At 37.7% G+C, this 18,167-nt stretch overlaps 1 protein-coding gene across 4 annotated transcripts in view; it reads left to right on the forward strand.

Annotated features, from left to right (window-relative positions):
* The window catches only part of DNAJC15 (DnaJ heat shock protein family (Hsp40) member C15), a 92,188-nt gene extending 75,121 nt beyond the window's left edge, over positions 1-17,067 (forward strand). For 2 of the 4 annotated variants that reach the window (XM_010592590.3, XM_064270083.1), the window contains one exon: positions 9,314-9,539. In XM_010592590.3, coding sequence (XP_010590892.1) covers positions 9,314-9,384 — 71 coding nt within the window. In that variant the 3' untranslated portion in view covers positions 9,385-9,539. Of the gene's footprint in view, positions 1-9,313 lie in introns of all 4 variants that reach the window. The other 2 variants (XM_064270084.1, XM_064270082.1) reach the window with 2 other exon arrangements.
* Positions 17,068-18,167: the final 1,100 nt, after the last annotated feature.

Raw genomic sequence — 18,167 nt, forward strand, 5'->3', positions numbered from 1 at the left:
CCAGTGAAGTCATCTGGGCCTGGTGTTTTCTGTTTTGAAATGTTATTATTGATTCAGTTTCTTAAATGCATATAGGTCTATCCAGATGATCTGTTTCTCCTTGTGTGAGTTTTCGTAGATTTTGTCTTTCAAAGACAGTATATTGTATCTTTAAAGAATTGGGTCTATTTCATCTAAGTTATCAAATTTGTGGGCATAACATTCCCTTATTATTCATTTGATGTCTATGGGATCAGTAGTGATGGCCCCTCTTTCATTTCTAGTATTAATTTGTATCTTTTCTCTGTCCCTCTCTCTTTTTTTTTTTTTGTTAACCTGACTAGGGCTTTATCAATTTTATTGATCTTTTCAAAGAACCAGCGTTTGGTTTCATGGATTCTTTTTTTAATTGATTTCTTATTTTCAGTTTGATTGGTTTCTGCTCTACTTTTTAGTATTTTTTTTCTTCTGCCTACTTTAGATTTCATTTGCTTTTCCTTTTCTAGTTTCCTAAAGTGTAAGCTTAGATTATTAATTTTAGGTATTTTTTATTTTCTAATATATACATCGAATGCTATCACTTCCCCTCTAAGTAGGATGTTTTACTGCATCTTACCAATTTGGATAAGTTGTACTTTCATTTAGTTCAAAATATTTTTTAATTCCTCTTGAGACTTATGTTTTGACCCATGTGTTATTTAGAAAAATGTTGTTTAATCTCCAGATATTTTGGAATTTTCCAGATATCTTTCTGCTATTGATTTTCAGTTTAATTGAAGAGTAGCCTGAGCGCATTCATTTAAATTTGTTAGAGTTTATTTTAAGGCCCAGAATGTGGTCTATTTTGGTGAGTGTTCCATGTGAGCTTGAGAAAACTATGTATTCTGCTGACATTGGATTAAGTTTTCTATAAGTGCCCATTAGATTCAGTTGATTGATGGTGCTGTTCAATTCCACTATGTCTTTGCTAGTTTTCTGCCTGTTAGATTTGTCAATTACCGATAGATGGGTGGTGTTGAAGTCTCCAATTATAATAGTGAATTTGTTTATTTCTCTTTGCAGTTCTGTCAGATTTGCCTCACATATTTTGATGCTCTGCTGTTAGGTACATACACTGAATATGAATACGTCTTCTTGGAGAATTGACCCCTTTATCCCTGATAATTTTCCTTGCTCTGAAGTTAGCTTTGTCTGAAATTAATATAGCTACTTCAACTTTATTGTGGTTAGTGTTAGCATGACTTATCTTTCTCCATTTCCTTTACTTTTAGTCTATATGTGTGTTTATATTTAAAGTGGGATCCTTATAGATATATATAGTTTTGTTTTTTAATCCAGTTCGACATTTTCTGTCTTTCGTTGGTATATTTAGACTACTCATGCTTAAAGTGATTCCTAATATAGTTGGCTTAATGGCTACCATATCTATAATGTTTTCTATTTACTACTGTTGTTCTTTCTTTTTCTTTTTTCTACCTTCTGGTTTTAGCTGAACATTTTATGTAATTCCATTTTCTCTTCTCTGTTAGCATATCATTTATGCTTCCTTTTTATATTTTTATTTGTTGCTCTAGAGTTTGCATTATACATTTACAACCAATTTGATTCCATTTTCAAATAACCATACACCACTTTAGAAGGTACCTTATAATAGAGTATTCCCAATTCCTCCCTCCTATGCCTTATAATATAGCCCTTATACTATAGTTCAGCTGCCAACCAAAAGGTCAGCAGTTTGAATCCAACAGCTGCTCTTTGAAATCCCTATGGGGAAGTTCTACTTTGTCCTATAGGGTTGCTGTGAGTTGCCATTGACTAGATGGCAACAGGTTTGGTTTTTGGGTTTTTTTAATCCCTTTTAACATTTCTGTCATTCATTTCCCTTATCCATATACTATAATCTCTTGATACATTGTTGCTACAGTTATTTTGAACAAACTGTTATCTGTTAGATACATTAAGAAAAAAAAATTTTTTATCTTCATTTATTCCTTCTCTAACACCCTTACTTCATGTAGATTCAAATTTCTGACCTATATGATTTTCCTTTTCTTTAAAGAACTTCTTTTAATGTTTCTTGAAGTTAGTTCTACTGAAAACAAATTCCCTCAATTTTTGTTTGTCTAAGGATATCTGAGACAAAGAATATTGTATATATCATACACTGCAAGATGAATAAACAAATCTGCCTTGAAAGAAGTACAGCCAGAATGCTCCGTAGAAGACGAGGATGGTGAGACTTTGCCTGACATACTTTGGATATGTTATCGGGAAGGATCAGTGCCTGGAGAAGGACATCAAGCTTGATAAAGTAGAGAGTGAAAAAGAGGAAGACCCTCAATGAGATGGATCAACACAGTGGCTGCAATAATGGGCTCAGACATAGCAGCGATTGAGGATGGTGCAGGAACGGGCAGTGTTTCGTTCTGTTGTACATAGGGTTGCTATGAGTCAGAACTGACTCGACACCTAACAACAACAAGAAAAGAATCTGTATTTCTCCTTCACTTTTGAATAATCAAAAGCTGGATACAGAATTTTAGGCTAGTAGTTTTTTTTTTTTTTTCTTTCAACATGTGAGATATTTTACTCCACTTTCTTCTTGCTTGCATGTTTTCTGAAGAGAAGTCTGTAATGTAATTCTTATCTTGTTCATCGATAGATAAGATGTTTTTTTCTTCTGGCTTCTTTCAAGATTTTCTGTGTCTTTGATTTTCTGCAGTTTAAATACAGTATGCCTAGGTGTAGATTTTTTGGGTATTTATCCTGTTTGATGTTCTCAGAGTTTCCCAGGTCTCTGGATTGGTGTCTGCTATTAATTTTGGACATTTAAAGCCATTATTCCTTCAAATATTTCTTCTGGTCCTTTCTCTCTCTCTTTTCTAGTATTCTCGTTTCGTATATGTTATATCTTTTGTAATTATCCCACAGTTCTTCAATATTCTGTTCTGTTTTGATTTTTTTTATGTTGTTGTTGCCCTTCCATTCTCCATGCGTTTCAATTTGGGACATTTCTATTGCCATATCTTCTAAATCACTGATTTTTTTTTTCCTTCTTGGGGTTGTCATTTGCCATCAAGTTGATTCTGACTCATAGTGACCCTAAAGACACAGTATAACTGCCCTATATGGTTTTCTTAGCTGTAATCTTTTTGTTGTTGTTGTTGAGAATATATATACATAGCAAAACATACACCAATTCAACAGTTTCTACACATACAATTCAGTGACACTGATCACATTCTTTGAGTTGTGCAACTATTCTCACGCTCTTTTTCTGAGTTGTTCCTCCCCCATTAACATAAACTCACTGTCCCCTAAGGTTCCTACCTAATCATTCCAGTTGCTGTTGTCACTTTGATCCCATAGAGTTCTTAAAAGAACATAATGCTAAAGACAGACCTTTTTTTTTTTACTAATTAAGCTAAACTGTTGTTCAGTTTTAAGATGATTTCACAGGACATTTTTGGTTTAAGGTTTAAAGATTATCTCAGGGCAATAGTTCCAGGGGTTCATCCACCCTCCATAGCTGCAGAAAGTCTAGAGTCCGTGAAAACTTGAAATTCTGTTCTGCATTCCCTCTTTTGAGCAGAATTCTTCTATGGAAATCTTTGATCAAAGTGTTCAGTAATGGTAGTCAGGCACGATCCAGTTCTCCTGGTCTCATGGCAAAGGAGGCAGTTGTTCATGGAGACAATTAGCCACACATTCCATATCCTCTTCCTATTCCTGACTCTTCTTCCTTTGTTGTTCCAGATGAATAGAGACCAATCGTTGTGCCTTGGATGGCCACTTGGAAGCTTGTAAGACCCCACACACTATGCAGTGCACTAGGAGGTAGAACAGAGCACTAGACATTAGGCCAGTTAACTGGCATGTTCCATGAAACCATGACCCTAAACCTCCAGACCAAGGAATGAAATCTCACGAGGCTTTTGGTTGTACATAAGCAGCCTTGTAGCTACTCTTTTTTTTTTTTTTTTGCGTTGGTGTAAATACTTCTATCACACAACTTTTGCCAAGCACTTAACTGCTGCACCACCAAACCCCCAAAAAAGCCAAACCTGTTGCTGCCGAGTCAATTCTGACTTGTAGCACCATCAGGGCCCCTTTACTGATGAGCCCATCGAAGCCATTCTTCATTACTGTTACAGCGTTTTTGATTTCTAGCCTTTTCTTCTGATTATTTCTTAGGGTTTCTATCTGTCTGTTTACATTACCCATCTGTTCTTGTGTGTTTTCCACTTCTCCCATTTAGAGCCCTTAGCATATTAATCAGAGTTACGTGACAGAGATTTGGGAATTAACCAAAATTTCTGATCTGGTGATTCCAAAATCTCTGTCATATCTGAGTCTTGTTCTGATGTTTCTTTTGACTCTTCAGGCATATCAAGTAAAAGGATCTGAGGTAAATCATTCTTTAGTGCGTGGCTGGGAGTATAGGGTCGCTATGAGTCAGAATCGACTCGACGGCACTGGGTTTGGTTTTTCTTGTTTTTTAGGAGTTACACTGTGTTTACTGCTTGCTGTAGCTGGAGGTATCAAAAGCTAAAATTCCCTTATTTTCCTTATTTTTGTCTACTTTGTTAGCTTTGGTAAAGTGTAAGGGAAAGGTAAACATTCTGTAATCTTAGAATTAGGTCTCAGTCTAGTGAGCCTGCCCCCTGGGCTGTGACCTTCACAAATACTTAACTTTTCTCCCCCTTTATGCAAGACAGGAAGACTAGAGGGGGCTGGAATTGGGTATTTCTCATTTCTCTTACCCCAGGTTGTGTAAGTTCTGGTAAAACAGTTTATCTTGAGAGCAAAGCTCTGTTAAGAACAGAATGCTCTGCACATATATCAGAACGGTTACTTTTCCCTTCTTCCTGTTAGAAGTGGGAGGGATTTTTCTATACTCCTCAACCTGGGAACTTGATGAGGCTCCTAGGTTCAATAATTTAATACTCATGAAAGTTATGCCCCGCACCACTGGGTTCCCAGGACATTTTCTCTTTCCTACCAGGTTCAGGCTCCAGTGGGCTTCTGCTCCTAGTGAGTTTTGATTCTCTGTATTTGCCTATCTCTCAACTTTTTGGGGTATGACCTCAATTCTCTGATAATTCTAAGAAGCCTCACTGATTTTCAACTTGTTCAGTTTTTTTCTTGGTGTGAGGACAAAAGCGACAACTTCCAGGCTGTTTATAGGTTGAGTCAGAAACTGGAATTCTCGTTTTTCTTTTAGTGTAGTCTTCTGGAGAGGAATTTTCTGTTTTGTTTTCATTTTTAAAGGGTGTATTCACTGGATATAGAATTCCAGGTTGGTAATCATTTTTTCAGCCCTTTGAAAATGTTATTTCATTGTTTTTTTGCTTCCAATCCTTCCTGTTGAGAAGTCAGCTGACAGTTACATTGTTTCTCCTTGGAAGCTAGTGTATCTGGCTGTTTTAAAATTATCTTTGTCTTTAGTTTTCTTCTTTTTTTCTATTTATTATTATTATTTACTGTGCTTTAGATGAAGGTTTACAGAGCAAATTAGTTTCTTATTAAAGAATTAATCCACGTTTTGTGACATTGGTTGCCAACCCCATGGTATGTCAACACTCCCCTTTTGTCTTTAGTTTTCTGTACTTCTTCTGTGGTGTGCCTAAGCATATTTGTCTTTGTCTTTATACTGCTTGGATTATGTAATTCTTCTTGATACTATGAATTGATGTTTTTCATCAGTTTTGTGAAATTCTCCACCACCACTTCCTCAAATACTGCTTTTGTCCAAGTTTACCATCCCTCTCTTTTGTGGCCATCAATTACACATACATTAGACTTTTTGTCCATATCCTATATATTATACTCTTTTCAGTATTTTATCTACTTGTTTCTTGCCATGTTTCAGTTTTTATATCTTCTATTGAGTTGTTTTCCATTCTTGAACCCTTTCTTCAGTAGTGTCTAATGTACTGTTCAACTTATCTATTGATTTTTTAGTATTACGCATTATATTTATTTCTAGAACTTCAGTTTGATTGTTTAATAGCTTCTAGTTCTTAGATATTAAAGGTGTTTTAAAGTTCGTGATTGACAGCTCCAATATTCCCAATATCAGCTTTTTTATGTTATTTTTGCTGTTGGTCTTATCTTTTGCTCGGCCTGATAATCTTCTTTGTATTGAATACCAAATGTGGGAAAAAAAAAAATTAATAGGCTCTTCATCAAAGAAGATTCAGCCCTGAACACCAATTTTTTTCTCTCCTACCTCTGAGCCATAGTTTGCTGCTTCTTGACATAGGGCCTGTGCTATGTGAGAATCAGTAAATTCTTTGAGTGGGAAAGTAGTGGAGAACATTGGGCTCATTTTAACACATTTTTTTTATCTACAGGATCTTGGCCCCCAAGACTTGGCTGACTTAGTAGACCTCCATTGCTTTCACACTTATATCCTTGTATTTAATTCAGCTGCTCTATTTGGTGTCGTGGGAGGGTTGGTCTGAAATATATTAGGTCACGACAGCCAGAAACAGAAGAGCTCCAGTGATATTTAATAGAAGTGCAAAGAGATGTCAAGGGTGAGAGTGAGTGTTCTAGTGGAATGGAATCCAGGTGATTTGCCCAAGACAATTCAGAGGTATTGACAAGTTCAAGAGCATGTTGCTTCCATTAAACATAGTATTAAAAAAAAAAAAAAACTGTTGCCGTCAAGTCGGTTCTGACTCATAATGACCCTCTAAGACAGAGTAGAACTGCCCCATAGGGTTTCCAAGGAGATGTTGGTGGGTTCAAACCACCAGCATTTCAGTTAGCAGCTGAGCTCTTAGCAACTGTGCCACCAGGGCTCCAAACATAGTATATGAGTCCGATGTTGTTTTATCAATCAAGACTCAGTGCCAGAAACTAGATATTTGAAACAGGAGAATATTTGATACAGGGTTAAAAAAAAAGGGGGGGGGGCTTGCAAATTGCTGGCAGGCCTGAAGGAGTAAGTTCTAGACTTGGCTGATCTGTCAGTGGAGCTACTGCCTCGTAGATGCCCCTGAAATTGTACCAGAAGCACAGAGCTGATTCCACCATCTCACTACAGTCTTGCTTGCTAGCAGCAGTAACAAAGAAGCCTAGCCTTTCTCTCACTTCATCCTTCTAAATTCCGTAAGATTTCCTGTAATTGATGGAACCTACCTGTGGAATCAAACACTACTTGAAGGGAATATAGGAATTGTCGTTTTTGGCTTAGGAACTTTTCCAAATATTTTTCAAATGTGAGTAGAATGGAAATCATAAGAGCCAATTCACAGTTTATATCATACTCATATGGTACCCTGGCGGCGCAGTGGTTAAGTGCTCAGCTGCTAACCAAAATGCTGGCGGTTCGAACCCACCATCCTCTCTGTGGAAGAAAGATGTGGCAGTCTGCTTCCGAAAAGATTACAGCCTTGGAAACCCTACAGGGCAGTTCTTCCCTATCCTGTAGGGTCACTGTGAATAGGAATCTACTCGACAGCAAGGGGTTTTTTGGTTTTATCATACCCATAAATTTAAAATCCAGTCCAATCTAACTTAAAGAGGATGAATGGTAGAGAATTATTCTTAACAAACTAATATTTTTTCTCTAACATTTCCCTTAATAAATACAATGTTTAATAAGACTTTCTATCTTCTGTGTCTTTGATTTTTTTTCCAGTTGCTAAATGAGTATATTATGACCTGTGACTTAAATATCCATGTTTATCAATCAATTAATGGTTATGCTTGGGTTTAATTAATATTTTAATATTTGTTGGGGACATATAAAATGCCTGGCATTACCTTGGTAACTCTAAAAATTTAATGAGCAATTTACCTTGATGGATATTACCTAATTCCAAGATCATTTTTAGAGGTAATCATGAAATCAACATATTTCATAACTAAGTGCAAACGTAAGCGTTTCATCTACTTTATTTGTAATTCTTATCATGTATTCAGGGATACTTTATGACATACTCCATGGGTGTTTACAGTAATTCAGATCTTGATAAGAAAATGTCAGTGGTATCATCAAGAGCAAAAAGCTAACTATGGCTTTCTGCAGCATTGCCCTTTCTACTACACTGTGTTGATCTGACTTTCTGCTTTCCTTTTCTCCATAAGGTGATATGATATCAATAAAGGGCTTAAATAAAATCAGGATAATTTATCTAATACTCCCCAGGTGCCTTTTGGTGTGTTGTAAGCTACTGAGACCTTGTGATGTTTTCACTGCTATGTGATGATTTGCATTCAAGGGAAAATAAAAAATAAAAACAAACACAGAGAGACTGGAGAACTATAATGTGATTGTTAGCCCAAGCATTAAGCAATGACAGTATTCAGGACCAAAAGTTAGAATCCATATGATGTTTAAATAGCTTTAATGTGACAGTTTGGGGCTAGTATGTTTGTATGTCAAATAGGCTTTGTTTGTGGTTTACAATGATTCTGCATGTGAAATTCGCCTCAGTTTTCTTCTTACTGTTTGCATTAGAAAGAATTCATTACAAAGAAAAGAACTGAATTTTATTTCAGACCAAAAAAAACCCCATTGTTGTCAAGTTGACTCCAACTCATAGTGACCCTGTAGGACAGAGTAGAACTGCCCCATAGGGTTTCCAAGGAGTGGCTGGTGGATTCGAACTGCTGTCCTTTTTGGTTAGCAGCTGAGCTCTTCACCACTGCACCACCAGGGTTCTACAAGACTATGCTCTGTAAATATTATAATAGGATCATTTCAGAGAACAGAGGGCACTTCCTTTAATATTATTTTTATTACCCCTCAATTATTAGTTTATTCATCTGTATTAATAAACATGCTTGTTAGAAACTGGATATTACATAGTTGCCTTTCCTAACAGGTGTTTTATTTTTGTCCAGACATAAGGTTTGAGAAGACTCTGAAAGTTGGCCTGGATTGATGATTCCTTTACAAAGATACCCTCCTTCACAGATGAATGAACGTTCATCCCCCTTTTTTAAAAAGTCTTAGGAAAAGAGATTTTATAACCAGCCACTGAATTTCAGAAAATTCTCTAGTCAGATGTTTGAATGGTGAATGTGTGACCAGTGAAATGTTTGAATTTTTTTTTTTTCCAAAATATTCCTGATGATAACTTTCTTTCAGTATTTTCTTCAGAAATGTTCTTTGATCGTTGGAAGTCTGCAGTGCTTCACTAAGCAAGTTTAACTTATGCTGTTTTGATTTCCAGTCAGCTTGTAATTTGTCAGAGGATGAATGGGTGGAAAAATATCAGAGAATTATAGTTAAGAGTGTTTTTCTGTATTTGAGATTTTAAAACTTGTCAATAATGAGGTGTCTTTTAATCCATTTACTTTTTCTTTTTCCTCTCAGGTGGATCACCTTACTTAGCAACCAAAATAAATGAAGCAAAAGACTTGCTAGAATCAAGCACCAAACATTAATTGATGCTCAAGAACAACTATGAAGGAAAAATAAGAGGGGAACTTAAAAAAAAAAGTCCTGCAAATTATACCACAGCCTTCATAATCTTCATACGTAGATCACAATCATTTCTTCTACTGTTAAGCTATTTGACAATAAAAGATCAATAGTCATACTTTTCATTATATCTTTGAAGACCAAACCAAAACCCACGGCCATTGCATTGACCTCAAACCATATCAACAGGACACAGTAGAACTGCACCATAGGGCTTCCAAGAAGGGGCTAGTGGATTTGAACTGCTGGCCTTTTGGTTAGCAGCCATACGCGTAACCAGTGCGCCATCTTTAAAGAAACCCCTTAAAATTCTATAAGTGATCTTTTTTCCTTATTTTCTTCCTTTCACAGTAATATTTATACATTTTAAGATTTTTGTTGTTAGCCCTAAATTTCCTTCCAAAATACACATAAGAGTACAAAAAGTATGAACAGCAGAAGTGCAGTTGGGTTTTGTGTGCAACATTTTCTTACCGTTTATATTTACACTCTCATATATGTCTCTTGTTTCCTCAGAGGAATTGGGATTCTGCCTATATGAGGTTCTTTAAATGTTTTGAGACCAACATTAGCTGCCACCTTACAGGGAAGTCATCTGAAACTTACTGGGATTTGTTAGTCAGCGGTTAGGACTTGTTAAAGAACCCTGTTCGCTCTGACACCCTATAGCTGAAGCACGAGAACATGAGGACCTACTAAAATGATTAAAGATTTAGTAAACAAGCCCTATGAGGAAAGGCGGAAAAGAGCTGGGAGAAGTCTGAGGGGTTTGCAATTAATTATAACCTGCCAGTACTGTATATTCAAGTATTTATTCTACAGATACGTATTGAGCACCTAAGATATATCAGGCACTGTAGCGGGTCCTCTGAGAGTTGCAGTCATGGACCACGCATGGATCTTGACCCACAGGACTTAACATTTAGAGGAAAGATAAATCACAGAACTAATGGCTGCTATCACAGAGGTACAGATGATATGCTAAGGAAGTTGCAAAGAAGAAAGAATATTTTGAGCTAGTGCATCAGGGAAGTCTTCGTGGAATAAGCGGCATAGAGCTGGGCTTTAAAACAATTAATATGACATGCTGTACAACTGGTAAGTCAGTGTTATGTCCTGAGATCAGAAGCAGCAGAAACAGGTCTATCTAATTAATATGATTGGAGTGCAGTGTTTCTCAAAAGCAAGAGATGGACAGATGACCTCAAAGGGCCAGCCTGGGATTTACACTGCAGTGAATTAATTTCTCAAAGCAGCCCCTGGTCATCATCACTTGACAATTCCAAAAGTGAGAAAACAGATTCAGATACAGAGTACCAGCATCATCCCCCAATATTCCTTTAGGAATCCTGGGTTCATTCAGTCAAAATGACCTACTGTATTTCGTTTACCTTCAAAAACATTTTTAAATATTCTGTATGTTTCTTCCAACTTATGGCATCCAGTAGTTGTTCAGGCCTTCTCTGCCATGGCATGGCTGAAGCGGTGGGCCGGATGCGTCTTTGTTGTGGGGGCTCTCTGTGCATTGCAGGATAATGAGCAGCATCCCTGGCCTCTACCCCCACCCCGACTTGTGACAAGCTGGGAAGCAAAAACTGTCTCCCAGACGTTGCCAGCTGTCCTCTTGAGAGGCAAAATCGCCCCCAGTTGAGAACCACTACTGTAAAGATTCAATTAACATTTGTTTTCTTTTGGTATATAAAACAATGGTCTGATTTAAAATTGATCAAATCTTGGAGTCAATAAAATATGAGTCTTGCTTTAAAAGACCCATGTATGTCCCAAGTTCTCCTGCTTCAGTATTTTTCATTTTTTGTTGGCTTTCATCCCTCTACCTAGAATGCCCTCTTAACCCTCAGATCTCCACATGTCCAAAGGCAAGGCATACTTCAAGGCCAAGCTAACATGTGTCGCTCTTTTTCTAGTGCTTCCAGCAAAAGTAATATGAATTGTCAGCTCTTTGAAGGCAGGGAGCAGTGTCTCCTTCACTGATAAATTGGCACCCAATAAATATTTGTTAATGAATAAACTCCCATAGCATTTTACTCCTCACATACGGTACTCATAACTTGGTACCTTGTGAAACAACTGTTTATGTACATGCCTTATTTCTCCTACTAAAGTGCAGGAACCTGCAGAGCAAGGATCTTTCATTTATTTTGCCTTGGTATGGTGCACTCGTACATAGTAGACATCAAGCTGTAGGTGCTAAGAAAATGCTTTTTTTGGAGTACTATGCTTCAAAAAATGTTAAGGCTAATTTGGAAAGTTGGGCCACCCCAAAACACCTTTTAATTGACATAATCTATATTGTATTTGTGAGAACTTGAGTCAGCATTAGCTTAGAATTTCCTTCTTAGAAATAGACTTCATTCCTGTTTTCTTGCTAAGCCTCAGAGTCAGAGAGATCTGGTTTGGAGTATTTTCCTCCTAGTTCCATGATCTTGGGCAGTTACTTAATCTGCAAGTCAACAATTGCCTTGTCCATGTTGTTGTTGTTGTTGTTAGGTGCTGCTGAGTTTGTTCTCACTCATAAGGACCCTGTGTACAACGGAATGAGACGCTGCCCAGTCCTGCGCCATCCTCACAATCACTGCTATGCTTGAGCCCACAGAGGCTCACCTTCCAGCACCATATCAAACGGTCTTCCACTGCTATTCATAAGGTTTTTACTGACCAATTTTTTCAGAAGTAAACTGCTAGGTCCTTCTTCCTAGTCTTGCTCAGTCTGGAAGCTCTGCTGAAACCTCTCCACCATGGGTGACCCTGCTGGTGCATCACAGCAACATATAAGCCACCAGAGTTCGACAAACTGACAGGTGGTGGGCTTTGTCTATAAAACAAGGAAAATAATGATCTAAGGCTTGCTGTGAGGAATAAGGATGTGTAAAGCACTGAGGCACACAGGAAATGATTTAAAAAATATAACTATTACTTTCACTGCCTCAATTAATTTTAAGTCTTTTAGGATACTTTGAATTTGGGTTTGAAGTATTTCCAGTAATCATTTATTTTGCTTTCGAGTCTTCAATTTGGGCAGAAGTGGTAGGGAAGATGTGTATTCTGTGCAGCGTCAGCTGGGACCACCTCACTGGCGTTGATTCTTCTTTGGTCCTCCTTATTCACTGTCCAGCTTTCACATGCATATGAGGCAACTGAAAACACCATGCCTCGGGTCAAGCACACCTTAGTCCTCAAAGTGGCATCTTTGCTTTTTAACACTTTAAAGAGGTCTTTTCCAGCAGATTTGCCCAATACAACGTGTCTTTTGATTTCTTGACTGCTGCTTCCATGGGCGTTGATTGTGAATCCAAGTAAAATGAAATCCTTGACAACTTCAGTCTTTTCTCTGTTTATCACGATGTTGCTTATCAGTCCAGTTGTGAGGATTTTTGTTTTCTTCAAGTTAAGGTGTAATCCATACTGAAGGCTGTAGTCTTTGATCATCATTAGTAAGTGCTTCAAGTCCTCTTCACTTTCAGCAAGCAGGTTGTTAATGAGTTTTCCTCCAATCCTGATGCCCCGTTCTTCAAATAGCCCACCTCAGATTATTTGCTCAGCATACAGATTGAATAAACATGTGAAAGGATACAAACCTGACGCATACCTTCCTTGACTTTAAACCATGCAGTATCCCCTTGTTCTATTCGAACGACTGCCTCTTGATCTGTGTACAAGTTCCTCATGAGCACAATTAAGTGTTCTGGAATTCCCATTTTTCCCAATGTTATCCATAATTTATTATGATCCACACAGTCAAATGCCTTTGCATAGTCAATAAAGCATAGGTAAACATCTTTCTGGTTTTTTCTCCCTTCAGCCAGGATCCATCTGACATCAGCAATGATATCCATGGTCTCTTCTGAATCCGGCTTAAACTTCTGGTAATTCCCTGTTGATGTATCCCTACAACCGCTTTTGAATGATCTTCAGCAAAATTATACTTGCATATGATATTAATGATATTTTTTGGTAAATTTGCATTATCTCTCCAGCTGCCTTTGAAATCTCCTGTTTAGCTCTTTCACATCATCATTTCCATTCACTTTAGCAACTCAACATTCAGAAGCAACTTTCAGAGTCCCTTCTGGTATCCGTTTTGGTCTTTTCTTTCTTTCCTCTCTTTTTAATGACCTTTTGCTTTCTTCATGTATGATGTCCTTGATGTCATTCCACAACTTGTCTGGTCTTTGGTCGTTAGTGCTCAATGTGTCAAATCTATTCCTGAGATGGTCTCTACATTCAGGTGGATACACTCAAGGTCGTACTTTGGCTCTCGTGGACTCATTCTAATTTTCTTCAGTTTCACCTTGAACTTGCATATGAGCAATTGATAGTCTGTTCCACAGTCAGCCCTTGGCCCTGTTCTAATGATAAAATATATATATAGTCTTTAACAAAGATAACTTTTTGGGAGGTACGGGTGGTGATCCTTTTGAGTGAGCAAATGGTAAGAGTTGTATTACTGGGCCACTTGTGATCACCCAGCAGGGTTATCGTAAATAAAGTATTTTATCCATGTGCAGAAATCCTTTGGTTGTTGTGGGGAAGCTTCCACAAAGAAAAGAGCTTTTAATGACTTCTACATCTGGCAATTAAGGTAATTTAATGACATTTGTAGAAGATTAATCCTCCAGGCCCTTAATGTCAGAAATCCGAAGCTTCTCCGACCGACTCAGCCAACTGCGTGTGCACCATAGACACTCCAGTAAGAAGTTAAATATATAAATGGGCCAGCTCATTTTGCACAGTGGGAACCACGCGGTCCACCGTCACTCTCCACCTCGCCCAGCAGTCATCTCACAGAGAAGGGCCTTTGGCTACAAGGAGCATCAGATGGGAGTGAGTAAATGTGTCAGCATCATCCCTCCTTTCTAATGGAAAAGCAACCCAAGAGCATGTCCTATTACCACTAGATCAGTATCCTCTAATTGTCACAAACATTCCATAAATTATAAGCCCAAATTTTATTTAGGTGGAGTTATAAACATTAAGAAAGTAGAATTTTGTTAGTGTAATTTGTTAGCTAGAAAAGCAACGAAGGTTCTCTGGACTTATTTTTATAGGTGGAATCTAAATGATCTGGATTGTTGCCCACCAGCAAAATTGCATGGTAGACAAAGAAAATGTTCCTTTTAATGATTTTTATGAGCTATTTTTTTTTTTTAAGTAGCTATTGTTCCCAGCTGAGTGCTCTTTTCCTTTTTTTATTGTTGCTGAGCAAAAGAATTTATAAAAAGCTTACTTTTTTATTAAAAACCCTGCTCAATTGAAATGCAAGTTCATTAGGTACTGTTCATTTCTCTTCCTGCCATAATAACCCTTTCCCCCTCTGCTTCATTCAACAGTGCCTGGCCAGCAGCACTGGTCAACATTTTAAGTCTGAGCAGACTATTATGTAGACACAAATATGCAATCTCCAGCATCAAGAGGGAGTTTCATTTCATATGGGCAGAATATGATCACTCAGGCTAGATTTTGGCCATAAATCTCAAATTAGTACCTGAACTTGGAAGGAGAAAATTAAATCAGCAGTGACAAACTTAGATTTTGACGAGATGAAAATCACGTTGCAATACTGGTTCAAGACTGACATCTACTAAGTTATAGTGCTAAAAACCAGGAAATTGATAACAGTTCATTTTTATAAATTCACTAATATTTGAAGAATAATATCTATTGTTTGTTGAGCACCTTATCCCAAGCATTTTACCTACATTATCCCTTTTAATTTTCATAGCAACCCTAAGAGATAGGTACTATTATTATCTCTATTTTACAGATGGGAAAAAAAAAGGCTCACAGTTCAGGAGCCTCTCCAAGATTACATAGCTAATAAGTGGTGGGACTAGGATCCAAATGCAATTTGGTTTGACTCTGAAGCACATGTTCTTTCCTTTTCCATTATATTGCACTAATTCTAAATATGTGGGAATCATTGTAGAATGACGGGGGCTTGCATGAGTCTTGGGTCATCCTTTGGTTGCTGTGAACTTGGCTTACACGTGTAAAAATAGGTTTATAGAGAGCCAGTATCCCTGGGAGCCTGTGATCTTGATCCACTGCACATAGCAAAGGTCTAGCTTGTAAAATTTAGGAGTATGGGTTTTTCTGACTCAGAGTGGGGACGAAAAACGCTTTGATGAGATTTTATTTGAAACTTTTATGGGCAAGAGCTTTCAAGAACATCCAGAGTGAAGTTCAGAAGACAACTCAAGAGGATGAAGCAGCAGAGTCTTGGGAGAGAAATAAAGAAATAGCTCAATATATTAAAGATAAGAGCAAGAAGGCTGAGTTTGTTGGGAGGGACAGAGAGGCAATGAAAAAAAAGGGGGGGGGGTTAAAAAAGGAGGCAACCAAAACAAGAAGAAATAACTTGTAGCATTTCAAAAGGAACTGCAGCGCTTTAGTAGAATTTTTGAGAATTGTTTCTCACTGTTTATTCCCAATGGTGGACTGGATTATTTGTCCCTGACCATAAATTCCAAAATCTTATTTGCAGTGGTTGTGTATGTGAATTTTAGAATCTGAGGTGCTGGCATGTCTGAATTAGGTGACTTCAGACCTAAAATTAAAAACTCCATTCTGAATTAAACTTTAGGTTTTCATTTCTACTCTTCTAAGAAAGCATTCAACTTTTTATCAAACTTTTATTGCTTGAAAAACAAAAATCCCATGCTTGTTAAGAATATTTATGCAGCTGGCTTCAGAGGAGAGGCTTTACTGATAACCTTAAATGAAGTTAGAACCTATAAATAACTTTATAGCCAGGATGAGTATATATCAAGCCTTACCCCATTCTGTCTCCCAAATTAATTTTCACTTTTCGGGATTTTTCCACTGCAATCTGTTAGTTTTTGTAAATTGGTAACTACATAGAATCTAAAGTTTGTTAAAACAAGGAGACAGATCGCAGCTGTAAAAGTCCTGACTCAGTAACATAAAGAGTGCAGAGATTAGGGCTTTAACTTATGTAAATAAACTTGCTATCCTAACTCTGAATTCCAGGGCCCTATCTCACTTCCCCTTGGAGCACTGGTGGCTCAGTGGTTGAGAGCCTTGGCTGCTAACCAAAGGGTCAGCAGTTCAAATCCACCAGCCACTCTTTGGAAACCCCATGGGGCAGTTCTGCTCTGTCTTATAGGGTCACTATGAGTCAGAATCCACTCAACTGGCAATGAGTTTGGTTTTTGGGTTATCTCACTTCCCCGTAGATGGATGGGCAATGTTTACATTTCAAAAGACTTTAGATTTAGAGCTGATTTAATCTTTACTCTTTACATTTCAAACACCCCAATTAAGCTTGACTCAGCTTGCAAACCATCACTAAACCCCCACACCAAGAATGTTTATACATTTCCCTTTAGATATATTGCCTTAGATTGTATCAAGAATAAGAGATTTGTGTTAGGCTAGAAATTGGTGTTAAGAAAGTTTATAGTTTAACCACCCCTTGTAAATTTTCCATCCTTCTCCTAAAATTGCTTTGATGTGAATTTGTTTGCATTTGTTTACTCTGCCTGTTAAATACCCTACTATTCTGTCTGTAAAGCAGAACACATACTCAAGCCTGTTTGAATACCACATGTCCTCCTTTACCTTGGAATGAAATTATTCCTTCAATAAAATTTTTGTTTTTATTTCTATCGGAGCGTTGGTCCAGTGTTTCCACTAGGACAGTGGTCCAGCAGAAAACAGTAGAAACTTAGCTGTCAATATAAGAATGTGTCTGAGTATCACTTAACTCTCTATGCATTAAGCAGCTCTAATCTAATGGTAAGGACATTCCATATGCCCATATGTCACAGGATGATTTGCTTTTCCTTTTTAAGAATGCATTACCCAGGTTGGGGGAGTTAATATAGAGTACTCTTGACACTGGAACAGATTGAGGCTTATCTGGGCAAATTTTGCCTTCCCACCTCTGATAGTGTCTATTCCACTCAGCTCCTCCTGCTGATGTATCTTGTATTCCAACTCCTGAAAATAAATGTCAAACAGCAAGTTTAAAGAGAGGGCATGTCTATTTAAACTGAAAACAAACACTGATTTGCCACTTAAGTGTGAAACTGTCAATATTCAGGGGTTTTAGCAGGGGTTCAGGTGAGGGGGACTGACTGGAGAAGGTTTCTAACTACTCATGAGTTGGTTACTCCTAGTGGACTTGTGAGTTCTTTGAACATTAAAAAGACAAAAACCAAACCCAGTGCCATTGAGTTGATTCTGACTCATAGCAACCCTATAGGACAGAGTAGAACTGCCCCATAGAGTTTCCAAAGAGTGCCTGGTGGATTTGAACTGCCAACCCTTTGGTTAGCAGGCATAGCACTTAACCACTGCGCCACCGGGGCTTCCCTTTGTGTGTGTGTGTGTGTGCTTTGAACATTAGATACACTTAAATGTAAAAAGGAAAGGGCATTCCAAAGCCAACTCAGTGATCTTTGTATTTATCTGCTCTTTGGGATTATTGGTGCCTTTTCTCTTTGCTTCTATAAGTGTGAATTATCAAGAGTTGGTTTTAGAAATGTTTACGTTTTGGCTTCCCTGCCTCTGGAGTAGCATTAAAATTATCTAATAATGTTTTTCCTCTGGTGGTGGGATGTGAGATGATGTTTGCATAGTCAGTCTCTCTGTGGCTGTCCTGGAATACTGTATAGTGCAATGTTGCTGAAAGAGCAGCATGTATACACACAGCCATGTGACCTTCCCTAATTAACCCCACCCAGATCTAATGTATGCATTATTC

This window comes from Loxodonta africana, chromosome 17 (genome assembly GCF_030014295.1).
Source record: "Loxodonta africana isolate mLoxAfr1 chromosome 17, mLoxAfr1.hap2, whole genome shotgun sequence".
NCBI classification, from domain to species: domain Eukaryota; kingdom Metazoa; phylum Chordata; class Mammalia; order Proboscidea; family Elephantidae; genus Loxodonta; species Loxodonta africana.